The 25,000-nt window shown below is 38.1% G+C and overlaps 1 protein-coding gene across 2 annotated transcripts in view; it reads left to right on the plus strand.

Moving 5' to 3' along the window:
* Positions 1 to 25,000, plus strand: part of METAP1D (methionyl aminopeptidase type 1D, mitochondrial) — a 56,063-nt gene that overhangs the window by 1,357 nt on the left and 29,706 nt on the right. Inside the window, exon 2 of one of the 2 annotated variants that reach the window (XM_053470501.1) lies at positions 23,452 to 23,621. The exons of the other annotated variant lie outside the window; for it this stretch is intronic. Coding sequence (XP_053326476.1) covers positions 23,452 to 23,621 — 170 coding nt within the window. The remainder of the gene's footprint in view (positions 1 to 23,451; positions 23,622 to 25,000) is intronic. 2 annotated transcript variants of the gene reach the window in all.

Below are 25,000 nucleotides of genomic sequence, written 5' to 3' on the forward strand. Positions count from 1 at the left end.
CGACTTTACTAAGCAAAGTGTCCCACAGTGCCAGATTTGCCACCAGTTTGTCAGCTCCCAGACAGCCCCAAATAGCCTGTCTTTGTCCCCAGCTAGCCTGAGCCATATTTGTCCCCAAGCAGCTTGGTTTTGCCATCTTAGCCTCTAAGCAGCTTGCCTGTGTCTCTCTCCCTCTGTGCAGACTGATCCAGTATTCAGGAAATGGATGTGATGTCACTTCCTGCATACTGGATGAGACAGTGTGCAGGGAGAGAGTGTGAGAGAATATCTTATTGGATGGTCACTACACTCTGTTACCTCCAGTAAGTGGCTTTTAAAGGGGTGGTCTCAGGACCCCCTAGAGTGCCGGGCTGGTCATAGTTGCGACCCCTGCGACCGTGATTGTTACACCCCTGATATAACCTATAGCGAGAATGTTAGCCTGTAACCATGGCAGCATTTAAAAGAAGAGTGATGTTTTATTTACACAACTTACCTTATAGACCCATGTTCTGCTATTTATATGCCCATTATTGTGGCTTTTAGGACTGTAGAACACGGTGATACCCTCATACCCAGCAAATTTTGCGTTACTGTCCCTGACTAAAGGGGACACTTGTGAGATATGTGTGTCACCATCTTCACCCAACTATTTTAATGTTCTGTGACCGGGAACAGGCAGCTGTAATTATGAGGGCGGTCAGAGTCCAGAGCAGCTGGAATTCCAGGGATTGCGCATGGTTCTCGCCCATCTGGTTGTTTATCTGTAGCTATAGCTTGCGGAATCTTTGCCGCCGGCTGTTTTAAAACTTTTTTTGGTATTTGTGACTGCAGCCAGTGCCATGGTCAGTCATGTCTAATTTAAATAAAAATACCCCCGGTAAAAGTTTAGTTTAATTCTCTGCAATTAATCTTATGATTATCTGTTGCTCGCAGTCAGGACACAGCTATAGAAGCCACCGTGCTGGAGATGTGCACCAATAATGTTTTAAGGAATACAACTAAATGGACACATTTGACCTCTTTTCCATAGGCGTGTCAACCTTAAACACAAGTGTTTGTTAAAATAATTATTGGGTTGTGCCCAAATAAAATAGCTTTGTGTTCTTCATACAAAGGAGAACAGGACGCTTTTTTCTCCATGAGCTATTCGTATGGATCTATAGATCCTCTCTCCTGTAGGTCCAACACGGAAAGCAAAGATTATGGGATATCCTAAATGCAACCCTTCCATTTTCCAGTAGATTTAAAAAGGAGACAGCCATTGCCTGATATCATTAAACCCCCCGCATTGTCCTTGAATGACCACCAACATTCTGCAAACCTAGAACTCTGAGGCTGTGTGTGATCCTCTAGCATTGCTTTATGCAACTGAGAACATTGTAAAAAAAAAAGTATGACCATGTTGAAACATCCTCTTTCATATCATGTACATGTCCAACAACGCCATGTGGGTCTGTCTCAGAGGGAAGTACACAGGGGGGACAGCCTCCCTGCAGAAGTGGTAAAGGCTAAAACAATAAGGGAGATTAAAAATGCATGGGATAGGTATATGTCTATCCTGAATCTAAGATGAGACCAATGACTGATTAAGATCTTTAAAGCCATCGAATTCTTTTTTTGCTCTTGTTTTGTTATCCCAGGCTGTACAATAGTTCTATTCTTCTCCATCTACCTTCCAGCAATATAATTGGTAAAAAGAGAATAAATTATTTGTCCACAAGCATTTAAAATAAAAGCACTGGACCAACCTGTGGATTTATTTTTTTTTTTTTTTGGGGGGGGGTATAAAAGGCTTCTAACTGTTGAGTATTGTCTCCTTAACCACTTTGCATATGCAGTTTGGACCTACCTTATATTTATGTTTAAATAATAACCATAATGGAAAGCGATAATATCCTAGATTTATTTTCTTGTATTTGAGTGCCCTTTTTCGGGCACCCATCGAAATAACGTGTAATATATTTGTAATTGTTGATGGATGTTTATATTTCTTATATCTTTTTTTCATCTATTTTGTAGCATAAACCATTATGTGCCCAAAGGGAATATGTTAAGCATTGCGTTGGAACATGACTACCAAACCCATATTGATTTTATCACAGTAATTGGTGACTTAATTGTTTGATTAAAACTTCAAACAATTCGTACAGCGCTGTCTCAACAATGAGTTACATACGATGGAAATTGCTCTCGTTTCATATATAATTTTAATTAAGATAATTGGTAATAGAAGCTGTTTTCATTTGCTAAAAGTAAAAGTTACCTCCACGTTTGTTGTAAATTCAGAGTTGATAAAACTTTCCCTCTCGTAAATGTTGATTATCAACAAATGTCAGATTTTGGCTTGGAGTAAATCATAGTCCTGTTTGGAATCTGTTTTTACATTTTTTTTTATTTTTTGTTTAGTTCCGTGGCTGCCAAAGGGTTTAATAGTAATGAGCATAACATTATCTCCCGGTTGTTAGGTTGATGGAGAGGGCATCATTTGGTTACCCAGTAGATGGATTTCGGTAGGGTCTGTGTCTGTCATCACAAGTCTAGTTCCGTCGATGATATTCTTCCTAAAGGGATTTATAGTGCTCGGTCAATCAGCAGCACAATCACTGTTACATGCCTGTTCCCATTTTGTTAGAGCTGCAGAGCTATAAATCTGGGGTCCTTTGTTTTGTTGAAGGGGTTAGAATTCCCAGATCACTTGGGTCATGACATTTCTTAAAGGACCCAATGTACTGGAGTGCCTGACCTCTCACGGGAGGTTTTTATTCTTTACCTAACATATAAATAGATAATAAATTTTGACCAGACATCAGGGTTAAGCACCCCACCTACAACACAGGTGCCCCCCTTAAGGGTTAAAAGGCATTGCAGTCCCACTGATTTAGCTCCATATTAAGCAATGCAGCCATGGGTTAGATAGGACTTATCAAAATTGGGGTACTTAGTGGTGGGCTAAGCAATATATGGCCATATAGTGTGATGAAATCCCCAATATTTATGTTTACGTATTTAAAAAAACAAACTTAATAAACACCAGACACACAAGACCCTGCTTTGCTCCGTTGCATATATATATATATGTTTGGGGACTGATTGTTGGATCTGAAGTTGCATATATATATATATATATATATATATATATATATATATATATATATATATATATATATATATATTACGGTTGGGTTTGTAGTCCCCGTCTCTTGAAATATTTCATTTTGGATCCTTTATAAGGAGAGCGGTCTTGTGTTCGGTTAGGGAGCGAGTAGGGAAATCTAAGAGCCCTCACTCTATATACATGGAATGGTCCCCGTGGGCTGCCTCCGGTCTGGATTATAACGTTTTCCAGTTTGAAATGATATGTGTGAGAAGATATTAAAAGTGTACAGGTAGCGTACTACATGTATACTTCATCAGGTTTACAGTTATTACAATCTGCAGAAAGAAGTGGCCTGGTTACCGTGGTATTTTAATATCATTTTTTCGTTTTGAGTTACACCTTACTGGCAGCCTCCCTGGCCACTACTGTTACCTGATGGCGCCTATGTTTCATCAAGCTTAGACAAGCAGACTACCTGGATCGTGGCCCAGCTGAACTGTTGATGCTGATAAACATGATCTCCCCTGTTAAGGAATTCTAGACCTTCTCTTGCAGGATTCCCAAGGGATTTCAAAGAAAGCTGTGTTCAGCCTCTGAGTCCTACTTCATGACAGTCCCCTCGACTGTGTTTCCACGTCTCCCGATGCCCCTACGGCTAAAACACCACCTAATCAGCAAAACCTCTTTGATTTAGCGGTAATTAGAATCAGATATTTTTTTAAGATAACATCCCTTAAACAGTATGGTAGCAGGGAATGTTACCCGTGGTTATTGCTGCTGCGTATGACAAAGACCAGCTGCAGTTATTCTAGAAAGCAAGAATACAAAAGGTGAGCATTCTGCAGTAAAAACTTGCTACTTCGCATTTGGACTTTCGCATTCAGATGTGTATTGGATTCACATAGAAACAGAAGATCTTTATCTGGTAGTTGTTTCGATGCCAGAGGAGTATGCAAGAAATTGTTGGTACCCTAAGGGTTAAAACAGCCAAGCCCAATACAACTATGTACAAGACACCAGGAGATACTCGGCAGTATTACGGATGCAATGCTTGCTAACATGCTATTCTGTGTATAAGACAAGTTTAAGTTATAAGTATAAGTTTGCTGCCCCTATAGTACATGTTTGAAAGCACCCATTTTTACTACACCCTAACTACATTTATACAGTAGCTTCTTATACATGAATCAATAAAGTGGCCGAAAAACTGCTTAATCCTTTTATTAACCCTCTGTGTGTCTTATATATATATATATATTTTGTTTTATCTTGCTGTCTGTTATTTCCCTGAAATTATTTAATGAACAATCCTTGCAATGCAAATAGTAAGATAAAACAGTATTATGTTATACATTTATATATATATATATATATATATATATATATATATACACACAGTATATTAATCATCGCAGGTTCTCTTTTTGTTTTATATCATTTTTGTCATAGATTTCTCTCCAGCCTTGAATACAGCCCAGTGTGTCATAAAAATGAAAGTACACCCTCTCTGAATTCTAGGGTTTTACATATCAGGGCATAACAGTCATCTGTTCCATAACAGGTCTAAAAATTAGGTAAATACAACCTCAGATAAAAATCTGCATATGACATATTACACAGTGTTACACAGTAAAGCCAAAATGGAGAAGCCATGTGTGAAAATGTTATGATTCAATAGCTTGTAGAACCACCTTTATCAACAACAACTTGAAGTAACTGTTCTCTGTATGAGTTTATCAATCTCTCACATTGTTGTGGAGGCATTTTGACCCACTCTTCTTTACACTGTTGCTTCAGTTCATAGAGGTTTGTGGGCATTGGTTTATGCACAGCTGTCTTAAGGTCCCGCCACAGCATTTCAATCGGATTGAGGTCTGGACTTTGACTGGGCCGTTTTCAGCCATTCTGTTGTAGATGTGTTGGTGTGCTTGGGATCATTGTCCTGTTGCACAACACAATTTCTGTCAGTCTTAGCTGTCGGACACATTTGACTCTAGAATACTTTGGTATAAAGAGGAGTTTATGTTCGACTCAATGAATGCAAGATTCCCAGGTCCTACGACTGCAAAACAAGGCCAAATCGTTACCCCTCCACCACCGTGCTTGACCGTTGGTATGAGGTGTTTGTGCTAATATACTGTGTTTGATTTTCGCCAAACACGGCCTTGTGCATTATGGCCAAACATCTCCACCTAATTTTTAGACCTGCTAAGGAACGGGATGACTGTCATTATGTCCTGATATGTAAAACCATAGAATTCAGAGAGGGTATATTCTCTTTTTTCACAACTGTAGAATTTAGGAAATCCCTATAAGTGCACATTTACATGGATGCCTTCTGTCCATGTAGGGAGAGTTTAGGTTTCCACCTACTAACAAATCCAGACCCGGACTGACCATCTGGCACACTGGGCAAATGCAGCCGTGCATATCCAGCCGTTGGACGCACCTGGATCATCAGTCATTCGCATGTGCAAAAATATTAATGGAAAGGTTACATTCAGCAATTATATGCATTAAACTGCATATCATGGCTCGGTGTGTACTTTATATTGGGTTAGAAATTGTTATTGTTGAAACCTTGTTGGTTTGATATAGTTGCACCCACCGAAAAATAGTATGAATAAATATAATTATTTTAAAAATAAATAATAATAAAAATAAAAATAATAAATCGTTGCCCATTTATTCCTTGTATTTTTTAAAATAAAGCCTATTTATTTACCTTCCAAATCCAGTGCAGATTCAGAAAGTGGAAGGGGCGTTAAACTGATCACACAATGGCACTGAGGAGCTGTGACAAGCTCTGTTATTAAACAAAATAGTGGAAAATAATTAAAGTAGTATATAAACTTATTACGCATTACTTAAAACGATACACAACCAGCAGCCATATGTTATGACAAAGTTAAGCTATTGAGTGATAATGTGCATTCATTTTCTATGCTTCTCGTAAGCCATTCCTAATCTAAATGTAATTGATAATATGGTTTTGTATTTTTTGTCATGACTATTAGATTTTATGATGTGGACTAAGTATTATCGATAATAAAAATGACTATAATTAGTATCTGTGTTTTTCCAGCACAAATCTCTTGTCACTTCCTTCCTTGAGGCACAAATAGAGCAGGGATTATGATGTCATGATCTGTCCTGGGGCAACACCAACCACTGATACATTGGCTCCCAAGGAATTCTTTACTGTTTCATGTTTAAGGATTATTAAAAATAACTGTAACTTCGTCGTCTCATTTTCCAGGTTTAACGGCTGCTCAGAACTGACTGTTGAGCTAGACTGAAGTATCAAATCAGATATATTGAATTGCTCCCATGATCTCTTCTGTATATATATATATATATATATATATATATATATATATAAAATTTATTTTTTAACAAAAAAAATACAGGTACGCAATATTCATAGTACTAACATGTACCTAAGTTATTTGAATTGCTTTCAATAATTGCTCCAGCTTTAATTTACACTAAAATTGCTTGTTATAGAATATTTTACCTGCTAGAAATTGTCTTGCATTTTCACTATTGTACTACTGATTTTTTGTAAAATTTTTCTCTCCCGCATGACCAAATAATACTTTTGACAGATTTTAATAATAGTCAAATTCACTGTTAATTTCCATAATGAGAGCCCTAAAGACCGCCACCGTTTAAGCAGAGAAATCAGTGAACTACAAATCAATGTTTTACACTATTAAATTATAAGTAACCGAGGAGGACATCAGCGATAATCATAGTATAATTTATTAAGATATGCAAATGTAATTGTCAACCAGTAAGAAATATAAATTTGAACACAGTGTTTGTAAAACAGACACTAATGAACTGCGAGGTTCAGACATGTAATAAGAAAATTCAACCTCCTGTTTATTAAGCATAAATGTTTTCCCTGAAAGTAATTAACTGCTTACAAGTTAATAAGGAGTTATCGCATTTCTTAATTCCAGCTTGAAGAAAATAAATTAATACCCCTGAGTTTGCCTCGCAGACAAATGGCTCAGAGTTCATTGAATTGTGCTGCTGAGAGGTAATAGTGTAAAATCACTGTCCAAATGATTGAGAATGGAGTCTTTACTTAAAGTGGATACCTTTTTGAGGACAAAATAGACTAATCTGTGATTGGCTTTTGGGACCTCAGAGGTCTCATCTATTAATGGAAGATGAACATACCTTATGTCCCAACCTTTGATCTCCCCGACCGGCCGACTTATGCCAAGGAGGCTGTGCTGGCTCAGCAGAAACTCCATTGGTTGCATTAAAAGGCGCTGTGTGCGTTAAAGACACAGGGCGCAGTCATATGATGGGGCCTTTTAATGCAATCAGGATGCCGGCTGCAGAGGGGGCAGCTGGGGACATTTCCCTTGGTTGGGCCTAGGGCAGCACCCAAGGGAAATACACCACTGAATAAATATACTCAGGGGGAGGCCTTTCTAGTCTCCCAGTGTATCCCCCTGTGGGACTAAAGCCCTCTGAAAGGCTATAAAGTATTAAAAGGTATAAGCCAGCTGGCTGTATGTTTTAAATTACTGCTCCATCCATGGATGTATTGTATGTGTGTGTATTTGATTGACTATAAGACAAGGTTTGCTCTGAAAAATACCCCTCATCTTATATTCGAGGTCGTCTTATAATCCGACCTTAAATAGAGGTCCAGGGGAGCTGGATCCTCCTCTGTGTCAGCTGGTGAACGTCTGCGCGATGCGTGTAGACAACCTCCGCTGCTGCCCAGCACTTCCCTCAGGGCTTCTATGAGTGCTGGTGTAACATGACCTTCCGGTGCTCTGTCATAGAAGCCTTGGGGCAGATGTGCATAACTGGGGAGCAGGTTGGCAAGTAAAAGGAAATAAAAACAAAAAATGCATGTAAAATTTTTTTACATGTGAATTAATATTTACCAGTAAAACTTTTTTTCCTGTAGGATAGTCTTATATTCAGGCTTTTTCTTTTTTTCCTAAATTAATATTAAAATTTTGGGGGGTCCTTATAAACGAGCAAATACGGTACTATGCTAGAAGCTCATGCACAGCCTGTAGGCGGCGAACAACAAGAATGTTACAACTTCCTGTCTGGCCTGACATCATCACTGATGGGTCATGGGAAATGGTTTAAAATTCGCATTAAGTGCCCCGGGTATTCCTTTGGCAGCAGCAGATGTAATGTGATACCTGGAAAATATATGTCAGAATAACTTAACATTTAAATACGAAGACACCTCATGGTTATAGCTCAGGTGTTGCAGTTCCTCTTTAAACATACAGGGTGTAGAGGATGACCTGCATTGCGTGGTTACGCATGTGGCAGTTGTTTGGTGACAGCATAAGCGAAGAGCAGAGGCCTTGATCTGAATGAATTACTTTAAAAAAACTAGCTTTTTTGTTGTTATTTTTCACGTGAAGCTGTCAGATTCCTCCATTGTGCATTCTGTGCATGTCGCTTCATAAGACTTCAGATATAAATCTGTGAGTCACTTGTAATTGCTTGTTTAGTTATTTATTATTCCAGTAATTCACTGTTTAGTTTAAGCCCTCCGCGTTTTACACTCCACTCGTTGGCTTATGTAGATTCCTCTGTGCGTGATTGGCAGTGATTGAGTAATTCTTTTGGAATGCTTATTTCTTTTTGTCATAAGTGATGTGTATTTCTGGTTCTGAATATGTAAACAAGCGCTTCCCTTATCACTGCGTGATAGCCATGCCTCGCACCCACTGAGAAGGGATAAGCATGTGAAGCTTGTGTAGATGCCAACGTGTTTAAATAATTTCCATGGGCATTTGCCTGCTGGGCAGTCACATCTCAGCTTGTCACTAGGTGTCCGTAGTATACAGTGCAGGATGAATATGGAGCTTCCCTTCTGTATCGCAATGGACAAGATACCCCCCCCAGCGCTACATGGTATATACAAATAACAGCATGATTCAGAATACAGTTACCCAAAGAAGTAGGTTTTAAGTTTGCTTTGTGGATTACTGGCACCATGGGTTGGTCCAGGATCAGAAGCCTTGCTTGAGATGATGAAATCATGTCATACCTCGTAACCTTTTTATTTGACCAAAATAAGGACACTTTTGTTTTTGTGGTGTGGTTTGAGGCAATGGCTAGAGAACAGGGCTTTTCCAAGACTTCTAATATAACATTGTGGCTTGTTGCTGTTATTTAGATGAAAAAATTGGAGATTTTTTACACACATTTGTATTTTTAAACAACTTTTCTATTCTTTACTATTTTGACTTTGGTATTACATTACAATAGTTTATACAGTGTGAGCAGATTCCGTAGTGCTTTTACAATCAGAGTCAATAGAATAATGTAAAGTCAAACCGTAACAAACTGGTACAAAAGGAGAAGAGGGCCATGTTCCTGCGAGCTTACAATCTATTCGGTGGTTGAGAAGGAAGTGAAACAGTAGGCGAGGACAGCTTGGATCAGGATCACTTGGTCGAGTCTGGATAAGCTGAAGACATTGTTGAACGTTCCAATGCTGAGGGACATCAGGGAAATACAGATTTGAACATCAGTTTATGACTGGCCTTCTAAAGAGCAATAATTGAGAGGCATGCATCTGATATTCAGAATAATGATTGGACCTGGAGTGGAAAGTGGACTTTTATAGGAGAAGAGTGGGCAAGTCTAGAAAGGGTGTAGTTTGTAGGTATCCTGACATGAGGTAGACATGATTACTGAGCCTGCCAGAATGTCAGGAAGATTCATTTTGGGATTAAAATCTAGTTTAATGTAAATTTTAATTCTGTTAGGAGGTGGTGGAAAGTAAATATAGGCTTGTAAGTTTGTAAATATATGGCCGTCTGGGTCGTGAAGTTGCAAATCAGTGGTACAAGGAATGCTGTGAAATATGATGTTTTAGCATAACTATAGCATAACACAGCATGATGTGTTCCCACAATTAAAATTCCAGATGAACTTAGTGTGAGAAACATCTTTTCTTTTAAATTGGACCATGCAACACTGCCATGCATTTAACCAACCCAATATAATTTGAGGATCCAAATGACAAAAATTTAGCTATTTAGTATAAAGATTTTGATATATAGTGGATTGATTCAATAACTTGTGGCAAGGGCCCACCAACATTAGGTAGGTGCTTTATCGGGTATCTGGAATATCTCTTTCCCTCGTAGAGGATACTAGAGAGTAAGAGGAAATTGGCTTGTGGTAACCGGTGAGTGGGAGATCTAAATGTGGAGTGGTCAAAGTCTGATGAGAAAACCTAGAATATTGTTTTCCATCTTGCGTGTGTGTATAGGACTATCACAGATTTAGTATCTGGAAAACACAACCACATCACACTGTTGTAAACCATCTGGACTGTCAAGCCAGCATTTTTCAGTGAAAAATTACCCTTCCCAATAAAAAAGCCCATATTAAAGCTTGCTACCTAGCGATCATCAATCATAATAACAGCAGTTAGTTCTACATTAACTATTTACTTTTTTAGGTATCACCATGGAGTTAGTGCAACAGATTGTTTCATATTTTCATTATTTCTAAGAGGTGAAACTAAGTGTATTGCAAAATTGGTCACAAACTTCCATCATACGATTAAAGTTTTCACTTCCAGGCATAGAGGATGCTGGGGGGGGGGCAGCTTTTATTGTGAAAGTGTCAGCCAGTGATTTGCTAACTGTGCATGAACAGTATTTTGTTTAAAGTCATCGTACACATGCCACCAGCTTCATCTACTGAGCGATCAGGCCAGTTGTGACAAGTCAGTCGAGCTGGGGGTAAGCTAGACAATAGACTCGACTCATGGAGCAGCATGTGAGCGTAGCTGGACTTGTCTTCTACATAAAGACACTCTATGGACATGCACAAGGACATAAACACTAAACGGGAAGAGACATTTGAGCCAGCTCAGCCCTGGTTGGCCATTCTGCAATCTCTTGTTGAGCCAGACGTGCTGTTTGCGCACACATAATTCCGACGTTTGGTTGTGCCACATTGTGATGCATTCACATAAACCAAACATACTGAGCTTCTAGAAAGGGACACCAGGGAGTAAAGATGGTCATCATGGATTTGGGATGGAATGTATGTGACCCATAGATGAATTGTCAGGTGCTGGGCTGAATGTTAGTGACATGAAAGTAGTTTTTATATATGTTAAAGGTTCCGCTAGTACTAACCACTTATATTAAAATGCAAACTAAATTTCCAAAATAAAAATTGCGTAGCTCTCAAGGAACTCTGTTTTTTTTACTTCCACGCTGGGTTAGTATTATTTCTATTAGCTGTTTTTCATTTTACTTAATTTTTAAATAAACAGTTATTACAGAATACTAATATATTCCAGGTACAAAACACAGTTTAACCCTAAACAAATTTCACTAACGCTGGTCACCAAAGCCTCTACATCTTTTCTTTTTAGATGGCAAGCTGATATTGTTTTCTGTTTCTTAATAGGTGACAATAATGACTTCTGACTTATCAGAAAGATCGGAGTTTCCAAAGTTTAAGCTACAATAATTTTAGATCAGTTTGGACAAATTGCTCCCTTATTTTGTTCTTCAAAAAAAAAATGAGAGAGCGAGAGATGGGAAAATGTATGTACAAAAAACTTTCAGTTCTAGTGGACTTTGGCTTCTGGTTTTGATTTAGATGTTTTTAGAAAAATTCATATATTTTCCTCATAGTAAAGTGTAGTAAGCAAATAGGAATGTTTCTTTTGCCAGTTTTCAGAAGTTGACATTTTCCAGACATAGTGTAGAAGCAAAGGGGCTTTATTCCCTTGGTGAAAAACTGTGTGAGAAACTCTTAGCACAGCAGTAACCAGGGCACGGGTCTGAACTCACTTTGTGCTGTTGTGCTCGAGCATTCCATATTCCGCTTTTTATGTTTTGTAGGTTTTTAAACTGCTTATTATTACCTTACAAAAAAAAAACTTTCAATGTTGTACTCGGATCTAAATGTACTTTCAGTAATTCCACCCATGTTGTACATAAGAGCTTTAGATGGACCTATAATAAGCAACACCAAAAGGTAGAAATAACAGAATTATTCTTTTATGGTTTTTGTTTTTCCTTGGAAATTAATCATCTAAAAGTATATTCCATGTACAAATGCTGTCTCCTCCTGAAATTGTGTTCATATATTCATAATAGATCTCCATTTTTTCATAAAATAAATACATTGTTTTTTGTAGTTATTTCTTCTGGGTTTAATATTGTTATATTACACAACACCTTTAAGTAAAACATCAACTTTATTCGTGTAGTAGTATGAAATCCTTAGTTGGCCTGAGATTATTTATCAGACCACTTTGCAGTTTAAGAATCTTCCTCTGGGTTTTAGATTAGAAAAGACATGTGTACCCTCCTTGTAGCATGGGGTTTTATTTATTAACCCATGAGTATTAGTTTCTGCTAGAGTTAAACACATAAAGGTTTGGGTCGTAGAAAACGGTCACCTTCAGAGCTTTAGGTATGACTAAATTCAGGGCCATTCTTAGTGCCAGGAAACTCAACAGTTGCCTGGAGCACCTACACTTGGGGGGGGTCAGGCTGTGAACCCCGAAAAAGTCTCTAATGTGTGGAAATAGGTTTGGAACACCCCAGGGGCACAATGTATTCTCAATGAAACTCACAGATACATAAAAGAGGTCTATGCCTACATTTTTGGTTTTTCGAAATGAAAAGGCATGGCTCGTGTGCGCAGGAGAAAGATGGGGTGCTATTTGGTCAGAGACGAGCCCTGGCTATATTAATTCCACAAGACTACCTATAGCCATACCTGGAAACAACCCAAACGCTGTGTCTTCTACTCCATATAGTGTGTGAGTTAATCAGGTGAGGCTAGCAACACATATGAGCACATCTAGAGTGGTTAGGAAGTGGGTGCAGATATCTTCCCTGTCCTGTTTTCAGGGATTGCCCCCAGTTTACTTTAATAGGAACAGGAATGCCCACAATGGACTCTCCACTGACTCTGTAGAAAACCCTACTGCCAGGGGATTACTTACAGTCCAAGTTCCAGGTTCAACCAAGTCACATAAATGAACCTTCCAAGCAGTGATAGTTAATTTGTTTTATATTTTTTATTCAGAGATTGGGCTAAAAGATTACAATTGATCACCAAGGTACAGAGGTGGGACAGAACATTATGTATAGTGTGTAACCAAACCTTTGTTATGGATAACCTTCTACCACAATTCTAAAAACAGCTTAGGTTACTTGGGTATTTCAATAGTGGTCAATGTATAAATATTAATTCCAAGAAAGGGCAAAGAGTAAAAATGTAACTATTTTATATACACTGTCTCTAGAGAGTCTGTATCCATCTGCATAAATTACATCACTTATTCTTCTCAAGTATTTGTTTAGTTTAAATTCCTGGGTTTCTTAAGATGTGATAGTTTTAACTGTAGTCCCTATTGGGGATTTCAGTAGAATATTCCCCTGTATTTATTCTTGTTTTTATCTTAACATAGTTGATTTATGCCGGAAATTTATTATCTTTTGCATTTTGATATTTTATTTCTTACAGACTGCTCTCTTGCTCTAAAAAGTGCATTAATCTTTGCAGACTGTTAGTCTGTATGTTTTGATTAAAGGGATATAGTATCCAAAATACATTTGGATTTAATTACCTTTTTAAAAATGTGTTTGTCTTTAATATACCATTCTTCTTAGAAGCGCATGGGTCAGCTAGATGATATTTGTAATGACATTGCATGAAACAGCATAGAGCGGATGATCTCTTAGCACTGAGGGTACATTACATGGTTTCTCTTAAGGGCTGTACTAATCTGTATTGGCACTTAATACAGGTCGGCTTACATAAAATAATTGGACAGAATAAATAAGTAATAAGGTTTTCTTTTCTAAAAATTACAGCCACTTTTTTTAAGTATTTCTATCATATTGAATAATTGAAGCAATCTCTGCTAAATGTTTGTGGAACTTCTAGAACAGAGTTTCTCAGTAAGTTTGAGTTTTCAGGATGTTCACAGATAAACACGGTGGATTAACCAGTGTTTTTTTTTATAGACCTGTGGTTATTGTATAGCCACCTGTGCTCATTTGAGTTAAAACAGAAATCCTACATTTCTGTGGGTAATTAAGGACCAGAATTTAATGTCCTGTTCTAGAGAATCCATGTGACTGCTCCCAGGAACCACCTTTTCTAACTTAAATCTTCAAATTATTAGAACTCCGCATGACAAAAAGACCAGTAAAATAGGATTTTAGTTGATCATTTTGAGAAATGCATTTATTTGTAAGGAAACGTTGATGAAACTTATTCTGGAAATCAAAACTTTCTGAGAAACCATTGCTAAGTCAAGTTATGAATTGCACATTATCGTTGTAAGTATTGGGATGATTAGGACAGATGGAAATTGGTGTTTCACTGCTCAGTATGACCAGACCTCTGCGCTCAGTTATTTATCAGATATCTAAATGATACCATGTTATCTCCACTAATAATCACCATATCCAACACAGTATCATAACTAAGATTCCACACTCTATCTACATCGTTGATTCAAATTAGACACCCTTGGTAAATATATATGAGCAAAGAAGATTGTGAAAATTTGTCTTTATAGTTAAACCTTTTGATCTTTTCTTAAAAAATACCCCAAAATACTGTATTTGCTTGAATATAAGACAAGATTTTTTTCAGAGCAAATGCCTGACTGCCTCTGCCAGAAAGCATACAATGTGTTGTGGTTGGATCTTCCAGCGAGGCAATGATCCAAAACATACATCAAAATCAACACAAAAATGGTTTACCGACCATAAATTAAAGTTCCTGCCATGGCCATCCCAGTCCAGTGACTTGAACCCCATAGAAAACCTGTGGGGTGAATTGAAGAGGAAAGTCCACCAGCATCAACCTTGACATTTTGAAGGATCTGGAGAGACTCTTTATGGAGGAATGGTCTCAGATCCCTCGCCATGTATTCTCCAACCTCATCTGACATTATAGGAGAAGACTCATGGCTGTTATCTTGGCAAAGGGAGGTACAGAAGATCAAAAGGTTAAAAAAAAAAGGTTTAAAGAAATAATGCTACAATGCTGTATGCATTATTTATCAAAATTAAAATATAATTTTAAATGAAAAAAGATGGATTTTATAACTTCATTTTGGATAGTAAATTTTCAGTCTAAGTTTTTAATGGGCAGCTGAGTGGCCCAAACAAGGGACCATGTTCCCTAGCTGTTCTATTTGTTTCCATTTTCTATATGCTCTCCTGAACCACCACTGAGAAAAAAATGAAACGGTTGAAAATGGTTCTCTAAAAACCTCTAGTAGCCGTGCCTAACACAGAAAGACAACAGGATTTTGCCTAATGGCACAGTAGCAACAGTTCTACTCTCCATGGTATGTTCACTAAGGTCAACAGCTAGTTTTTTTTTTCACTTCATGGAAGGAAATAAGTGCTTCATCAAGTTGAGGATAGAAAATAAGTTCAAAACATATTGGCCACATAAGGTCTGCCAACTACTGTTTTCTGAGTAGCTTGATGAACCTGTGATTCAGAAAAATAATAAAGAAAAAACCAACAACAATGAGCGGTATCATTGTGTTACATAACCTCTCTGGTTCAGTCCTTTTTTAATAAACTGTGATCATAAAAATCAATTTTCAGATCTGCTTCCGTAGTTGTATTGGGCTGGCCTTCTGTTAGATAAACACAAGCATTGATAGTGAACTGTAGGCTTGCTGGGTCAACTGAGTACATTGTGAGTTCTCTGTGGTCGCTCACAATACAATGTACATCACAATACGGTTCTCAGGTATACACATGACATCAGTTGTTACTCCAGAGATGGAAAGGGACTTGTACTGCAAATAAGGTGGGTTTCCAGAAGGAAGCTGCTTTACGTTCATTTTAATCCCCCTGTCCTTCTTCTGGGGACCTTTTATAAGTTAAATTAGTGTTAGTTCAGAAAATGAACATGTATCTCTACTCACTGAGAGAGTGTAATGTAGAATCTCTCCAACTATTAGCAAAATGTACCACATGACAATTTTAAGAGGCCACGCAGCTATCATATGCATTAACGTACATATGCTAGCTTGAGTGTCCTGTTAAAAGAGGATGGGGAGTTGGCAGAACTTTGACATGACTAAAATGTCACTCTATCCTCCTGGAGAGGACACCGAACCAAAGGCCCAGTCATTCGCTGTGATTTCTGGGCCTTTAATTAAGTCTTTCCTTAAATTAATGAGTTGGTGGCTAAATTCAATAAAGCATTCCACCTGTCTTTATTTTACCTAGCAAAACGACCACTAAATAAATAAATATGTTTTGCATGTCCAATGTGTTGCAGTCAAGTGTTCTTTGCCTACCCTTAAGTGTAACACACAGTGTGGTTATCTATATATACTGTATATAAATGTGTGTGTGTGTATATATATATATATATATATATATATATATACTATTTATATAATTAAGTTAAAAAATCTCAACTATAAATTAAAAAACTATTGTTTTGGATATCAATACTGATTTTCATCAAAATCTTACTCAATAGCTAGAAAAGCCTAAAAACTAATAAATTCTCGTCCTGAGAATGTTGACAATATTTTTTATAAGGTTTTTCAAATCAAAACAAAGAAGAATGATCTGTTAAGAGGCTATTGTATGTTGACAAATGTATCTTTTTTTATGCCTGCTACTACCCGTCTTCCCCTATGTGAATACCTGCTTGGGTAAGCAAGGTATCTTGGGTCAGATATACATAGTGGTCTAGTGGAGGAACTTAGAGATGCCTCCTTTCTACTCCAATGTAAAGATCCATGGAATTGGGTTATGATTGCCCAAATAGTGTGAGGTTTCTTTACACGTTTGGACCAGAAGCAGAACATATAGAGAAGCCGGTGTAAGTGGAGGCATGAATGTTGATGCTTCTCAGGTTCGCTACCAAGTCATGGGGTTGCAGAGTGGATGGGCAGCCAGTGTCTTGGATCCAGTCACAACTGTCACAAACACAACACTAGTGATAGATGATTTTGGAGGCAACAATGTTAGTGAGATTGCATTTGAAGCTTAAGGACAGGGATCAGTAGACTTCTCCCAAGACAAAACTTAAGGTGGAATTTTACTTGATGAGGAATAGTGACTGGGAAGATCTTCTCCCAACATCTACAGCAGGGCTGTATAACTCCAGTTCTCGGAGACTGCAAACAAGCCATAATGTTTGTGTATCCCATCTTGAGCGCGGGTATCTCAATTAAACTACTTGTTTTCTTGTATGACTAAACGTCATGACTTGGTGTGTTTTGCAGCCCCCAGGACAAGAGTTGGACAGCCTTGGTCTACTGGCAATATTTAATGATTGTTTAATGTGTGGTGCATGTGGTGTTTTGTAGGCGAGTGATAAGGTGCATGAATTGGAGGTGAGAGTTATTAAAGTCCTTTGGAATATTGGTATAGGCTGAAGATTCAGATCTTGTGTCCTGCAACACCATGCAATCAAACATGCGTTTGCACGAACACTCTGAGGCAAATAACTGAGTGTTCTTCAATATTATATCAAACCAAGTTATGTTTCTGTCATTTCTTTTCACACAAATTAATCTAATTTTCTCTAATCTCCCAAACGTGTTAAGAGCCCTCTAGTTGAAGTCTAGTTGTGGTAGACTGACATCCTGATCGCTGCCCTGAGCATTCCAAAGCATGCTTTCCACACTCAGAATGGTAGATCTGCACATTGTAAATTGTGTGGAAACTATTTGAGGGCGCATGGTTAATGACAGGACCACCAGGAAAGCCCACATGCTTGCCCAAATAAACCCACCCACTAGTAGTTGTTATTTCTTAAATGGAAACTAAAACAGGTCGGATAGCTGTGAAATGTCCATGTTACTCGAGACATACAATCGAGGTACTAATACATTTATTAAACAAGTAAACAAGCTTTATACTTCACACTTCAATACATATTTTCTTAATACTGATTTCTGAAGAATGTTTTTTTTAACACGTCACTGTAAAAAGAAATATGTTATCACAAATGGTCTTTGAGCTGGAAGTAACTCGCATCATGCTTCTTCCCATTCTTCAGTATTCTTTTATTTTTGGTATCTATGACGTTAATTTGGAGATAATACATACTTTAGATATATTTAATGGTCACAAAATCTTCTAGGTGGCATCTTTATAGATTATCTGTTTTTGTATTATATAAACTGTATATCTGTACATAGACTGTAAAACACCAATGCTAATTATTATGTTTATTTTGACCCAAAAGAAACTTCTAAAAGTAAGAAGGTCTAAACAGGAATGGAAATCTTCTCTCGATCAGTGGCTTACACTGAAAAAACAAGAGAGGTAAAAATAAATGTGATTTTCGATATGTTCAGCATTGAGTAACGAGGAACCTTTCCCTACTTACTAGTAAGGTGGCCAGTATTTAAAAAGATTACTTGGGCCTGACAAGAGGACCCTGAGGCTGCCTTGGCACTTTATGTCCAGCAGCTGTCTGATGACGTAGGTGCAGCCGATAGCTGGTTATGCGAGGCCGCATGCTATGTTTTTATGCTCCCGTTATATACATGTATATACACATTATATGTTTTATACTCCAATCTGTTGAGTATGGGGCACTGATGGCCAGCAGCCCACCGAGCGTAGCCGATGGTCAGTCTTGGCCTGTTTCCAAATAATTTCAGAACGTATGGCCCAAGTTAGGTAAAATGTGTGTATCGTGACTGTGACAGGGTTTACCCCTTGCTGTTACTGTATCCTTACCTAATATGACAATCGAATCCTCATTCTCTGCTGTGTACAGACATGCCCTGGTATCACCATTCACATGCACCCATAACAAAGAGCGCCACCACAAAATACAAAGGCAGTCAAGTGAACTGCGCCCTGCAACTTCCACAAATATAATTTTCATCCGTGATAGCTTTTGAACGAATCTCCTGCTGGCAAATGACATACCTTCATTTTATTTGGCAGGAAAAAGCTGTGAAGCACATATTTTGTCAAACTGATAATTTCAATTCTAAAATTGCATTTGTTTTAGTGCATAGTTCCTGTTTGTTGCAAAATAGTACTCCTCGTTCTTAATAGATTTGGGCAAACATTACTTATCTTTAATGGAAAGGCTGAAATTATTCCGGTGTTGTTTTTGATGCTGGATAAACCTGAGTCCTGTTAACTTGCGTTACCATCGGTTGCGTGTGTTCAGGTAGCTGCAAGTTGCTTAGTGCAACCTTTGTTAAATGTCGCAGCTTTGTGTGTATGCAGATTGTGTGTCCCCCCCCCCTCCATGGGATGAAAATCACTGATGTTATTTACAAGTGCCTTTTTTCCCTTCTCTTTGAAGACCCCTAAGTAAGCTTCAAAATTGAGTGTGTCCTTTCAGTGTCTGCATAATTATATGCTTTTCCGTGGATTTTATTTGGCTGTCTGAGCAATTAACCCCTGGTAGTAACGCTGGAGATAGTGTGTCCAGCACTGGAGCAAAGGCTTTGTAGATATAAATGCACCGTTGTTCTCAGTAAGTTTGTAGTTTAGAACTCGTGACACTATCGTTCAGCTGATCTTGAAAGCCCTTGCATGTTAGATGATGATTACAATTGCTTAAAGACATCTCCTATCCTAAATGTGCAGATGAAACAGGTACGGGTCACCTACAAAAAGAAAATTCTTTCATGTAATCAGCGTCTGTCAGTAGAATGAATTTGCTTTTGTTTCTTTTTGAAGGGCACTCGTCTGTCCATTTTGTTCAATCATTTGCTGCTCCAGCCCAAGGCATATCGCTGGATTCTATCATTTCAACCAATAAACAGGTTTTTGCCCTTAAGATGGGAGCTTTTCTGTACAAATCTGTTCTTAAGACATCTTACTCCTTACCCACCATCATCTGCGTTACGCAATCCCTATACAATTGTAGAATGGTTATTTTTAATCAGCCACACTTTGCTTGACTTTTTATTAATTTGCATATTGTTTTCCTCTTTAGAAAGCATGCATACATTGGTGTATAAAAATTCCCGTAGAAAGGCTCCCTACTGTGGATCAAGTGCTAGTTATCTGTTCTGAGAAAGCAGATCAATAAGTATTGGAGCAGTTAGACAGGGTTGGTTTATATACCAGAGCAGGTGGGCGCCACAGTCGTGGCAATTACCAAAACTTACTAGTGTTCGGCACCAGATAGCCTGCTGAGAGCCACAGTGCAACTCACAGCCAGCAACGAATTTGTGCAAACAGCTCCCCATGCAGGTGCTCCTAATGCGTTCTCCATATTATAATGGCTGTTCGTAGACAAAGAAACACCAGGCTGTGTATTCACTTCGGCAAATATAATGTAACTACCCAACAGCTGGCATCACTAATTATGGAGAAGATTCATATTGTTTTTAATGCACCATAAAAATCTACAAAATCACTAAATTCGGTCTGACATTTGAAAGGATTGGAGAATGTTTAATGTAAAATATGATTACATTGTTTCCCGTGATTGATAAGTTAAACCAATGTCCTCGATACTCGATCCTCGCATAATAGTCACAGTTTCTATATTAATATAAACTTTGGAGCAGAGGGGTGAGTTGCTTTATTTTATGTCAGGCTACCAGTCTATTTTTTTTTACCAAACCTGTCATTATTTTAATCAATGGCTATTCAGCTGGGTAAAAGAGAAGACCAGCTTTCCGAACAGAGATGTTGCCCAGTGAGCATGATGGCCGGTCCAGGCCTGGTTATGATATCACTCAAGAGGAAATGTTGTTAAACCAGATCTGTCACATTCCTATATCCTACATTCTATATTAGAACCCCCTTATGTTTGGGATCAAGCATCATAACCTCAAATTCTGCTGGACTATTCCTCCCTGTTATATTACTCTTCCCTATTTAATAAAATCATGCCCTACTTTGGTGGCTCCCATTTTGAGCAAAGATAAATGAGAAGACTTCAGAACAAAAAAACGATTTAATTTAGTTTCTTCTAGCCACCCTACATACCTTTACTAAATATGCTGCTTTACAGCTCTAGAAAGTTTTATTTTTGTAAAAGGGCTTTTTATCACATGTATACCTTGTTGTTCCCGTTAAATTTGATCTTGTAATATCGCCTGCATAAGATTGAGACGGTCATATTCTGTTCTGTCATATTCCAACGGATTAGTAAATAAGAGAAAACTTGCTAATTAGAAACCTGGAGATGATGCTGTCTGCTAAGGGATATGGTTGAATAGCTGGCCTTGGAGAAAACCTCAAATGGGTATGAGTTGGACACAGAGAAGATGAAGGGCTTTCATTAAAAAAAAGGGGACGCAAAGAACCGGATACATAAAATACATTTTATTAACAGTACAAATGCCAGACATGATGAAAAAACACTCTTGTGTATGATGCCATGGAGCCTTCTCTGAGGAAGAATAGGCTTATTCATGGTAATCGCTCCCATTCACCACTCCTATGACTGAAATATGTATCGCACCAAAGGATTGTACGAGGTTTCCGCTGAATCGCCTTGCGTACAACCTGTGTAGTGACAGCTGTTTTGTAGAAAAACATGTAAAATCATTTCTTGCCGTCCACAAAAGGCAATTTATTCATGTTTTTTTTGCCAAAACACAAATGTAGTTCTAAAATCCAATGCTTCAGATGCAGATCACCAAACAGAACGAAGATCATTGCAAGTGATGGCGTCCTGATTGTAAAATTCTAGACGTTGATCTTACATCAGTCGCTGCCTAATGCAAATGTACTGTAATCTCTAGATGACCTCATAGTTCTTTGTTTTTGTCCCGTAAATAACAAATCTTACACAAATCCGAGCTTTACGAGGAGGCTTTGCAGAGCAAAAGAATGTACATAAAGTATCCGCTCAAGTGATTTGCTTTGATTGGCCCCAATAAATAGATTTGTGCAGGGGGAAAAAAATTAGACGCAAGACATCCTTTACTCAATGAAAAATGAAATGTGTGTTCGCATAATACACTGGAAGATTTTTCAAGAACACTTCACTCTTATGAAAAGATTACCATAATGCTGCCTACTATGGTTTATCTGCATAGATTTTTTCCATCTTAAGTACTGGAAGCACAGATTGAAATTGCCAGGGGACGAATTTAATGGCTTCACCTGAGCACAATGGTATATATTTTTTTTTTGTTTCTGCTTGGGGGGGGGGAAATCCAACTTTCTGTTATATACTGTACCTTAGCAAACCATAGTGCCCAATTTCTGCTAATGTGTTTATACCCCAGTATGTGTTTCTAATTAATCAATGGGTAATGTATATGTAAAAATATGTTTATTGGAATTCTATTAAATAATGAAATTGTTTTGTTTAGCGAGCTAAAAAAATATTACGTGACAGAACAGTATTACAAATTTCCTTTTGTTTTAAACAATATTCTCTTAATTCCTGATTGGATCTGCTTCTTCTGAAACAGTTTCCTTAAGTATGAAAAAACATCTTTTTGTACTATTCTGTGCTAAGAAATGCAATGGGGCTAAAACGAGTAAAAAGAGATTATGTTTAAAGTGGTCTTGTCACCATAGCAACCAGTGGAATGTCCCTGCTGAATGGATCGTTTCACTGGTTGCTATAGTGATAAGAACACTTTTAATACTTTGCACCAGAACTGTTTTAAACATACAAACCCTATCTTGCTTTGGATATTAGGTGGGATTTACCCTCCAGGTGTCCTTAAACGCCAAGACCACCGCTATACCCAAACAAGCAAACATTACATAACAAATTCTGGTGGAGGGGCAAATGCATAAAAGGAGACGGTGTAAAATTATCAAACTACTGGCAGGAATTGTGTGTAGATCAGTTGAAATACAAAGGATCCAATAACCCCAAGCATTTTGCCTCCTGCAGCCCACTGACCCCGAAAATGCCTAATTTGTTCTGTGAGCATGTGGTGCAATTCTAAGTAGAATACTGTATCTTTCTTACACAATTTAATATCTAAACACATTTTCTGTGGTTTCTTAACATTATATTGTGAGTTTTAGGGCTGCGATACACTCAATGTCCATCCACATTCTGAGCTCCTAGAAAGAGGAACATCAAGAGAGGGAAGAGGGACTATCTCTCCTAAAGGCACCCAAAGAGTTACATGAGACTTTTTAGTAACTTGGGACCCACGTAGGCTTCTGTGATTGTATACGTAAACGCTGGCTTCTTTCCTGATGTGTACAAATATCCTATTCAAGGTATGGATTTTTTGGCCCACGCAATACCTTCCCTGAAACCCACTCTTGACGGCACAAAATAGTAAGTCTTTTCAGGCTTCTGGGAGTTCCGCTAACGATGAACCTAGCTTTAAACAGTTTAGACTTGATGATATCTGAGAAATGAAAAGGATTTATTAAGCGATATTTTTCTTTTCACATCTCTCCTTGCAGGTTATGTGACTGGCTGTCATAGAATGTTCTCTTCACCAATCAATCATATCTACTTACACAGGCAGTTAAGCATTCAACAAAGAAGATATTTATTTTTCCGGAGACAAAGAAGCAATGCTTATAGTATAGTTTGGCCAGGTACAGTTTCTCCGGCTCATCATGTTCCCGAGGTAACTGTCATTTTTATTATCTGATTCTTTTCCCAGTCAATATAAAGCATGACTGCACTACTGATCAAGTACATTCACCCACTGACAGCCGGGGACTGAAATCCTGGTCGTATAACCTGGTCTAGGATTCGGTCCCGAGCACCAGAGCCGCATGTTCCCAGCTTTCAGGGAGACAATGTTATGAAGAATAGATAATCAGATTTTACCTGAGCCAAACCTTCATTTAGATGGATACATGCAGTCTACGAAATGATCAGGGCACAGCCGGTGGGCATCAGCGCTAGAAAAGTGGCCAGCGAAGTCCCAAAATCTTCCATAATGTTTGTAAATGATTTAAGTAAATACGATGTTTTTCTGTTTGCTGTCTGCTGGTGCCTTGTTGTTAGACGCACTGTTGTGAATCTGATGACTCTACATTGTAGCTGATGTGGCTTCATTTGAAGAAAAGAATAAGCTACCGTAATACATTTTTTTACTTGGCTATTACTGTCTTCTTGAACTGGAAAAACAGCCTGCTTGTGATAATAATATACCTTGTTATATACTGCTGGCAGCAGGCGCTGCAATATACCTAACCCTACAGCAAGCATGCAATCATTACCCAGCGGCAAAAACTTCCAACGTAATTGTACATAAAAAGTTACAAAGGTTGTTTTTTTTAAAGGTTTTGGTTTTTTGGTAAAGTATATTAGAAAAAAAAACTTTTAAGTTCATATTGCAGAGCAAGCATACATTAAATTACTCTTTTGGGTTCCCTTTTCTGGGATAAACAACAGCCCATGCAGGGATCCATATTACATTGGCGCTGTTGTGATGTTAGCACACTCCACTGTATTACATGCCTAGTTTAAGCAATGCACAGGTTCTAGGCGTACTAAGGACTAGGACAGGTTAGGATAGCTGACTGGTTGTCAGGACTGTCCTGGCCAATTTGGGACAGTTGGAAGCTATGAAATCTCTCTATTATAAATGTGTAAGAGTTTGTCAATCTCCAGTGCGATGCAGTTTGCAGCAGTGTACCCATCCTTGGTTGATTTGGGTCACTTTTGTCACCGTGAATGTCCCCGCTGGGTCACTGTGATACACTCATGCGCACAAAACATTCTGAGCTCTTACAATGGAGTGAGATCAGGGTAAGAAAGAAGGGCACTGGCATTCGGATCAATAAAGTAAAGCAGCCCAGGGAACGCCACCACCTTGGACCTGCATCCCTATGAAAAACTATACATTTTCTCTATAGCACATAAAGAAACGTGCACTAATTTTAGAACCATTGAGTAATTGCAAATAGAATGGGCAGACGGGATGTCCCACAAACATGTCATGTGGTCTAACAAAGAATTAGCCTAGACTTTCTGGTTTTGTGGTTTAGTCATCTC

This window comes from Spea bombifrons, chromosome 7 (assembly GCF_027358695.1).
Source record: "Spea bombifrons isolate aSpeBom1 chromosome 7, aSpeBom1.2.pri, whole genome shotgun sequence".
NCBI lineage: Eukaryota > Metazoa > Chordata > Amphibia > Anura > Pelobatidae > Spea > Spea bombifrons.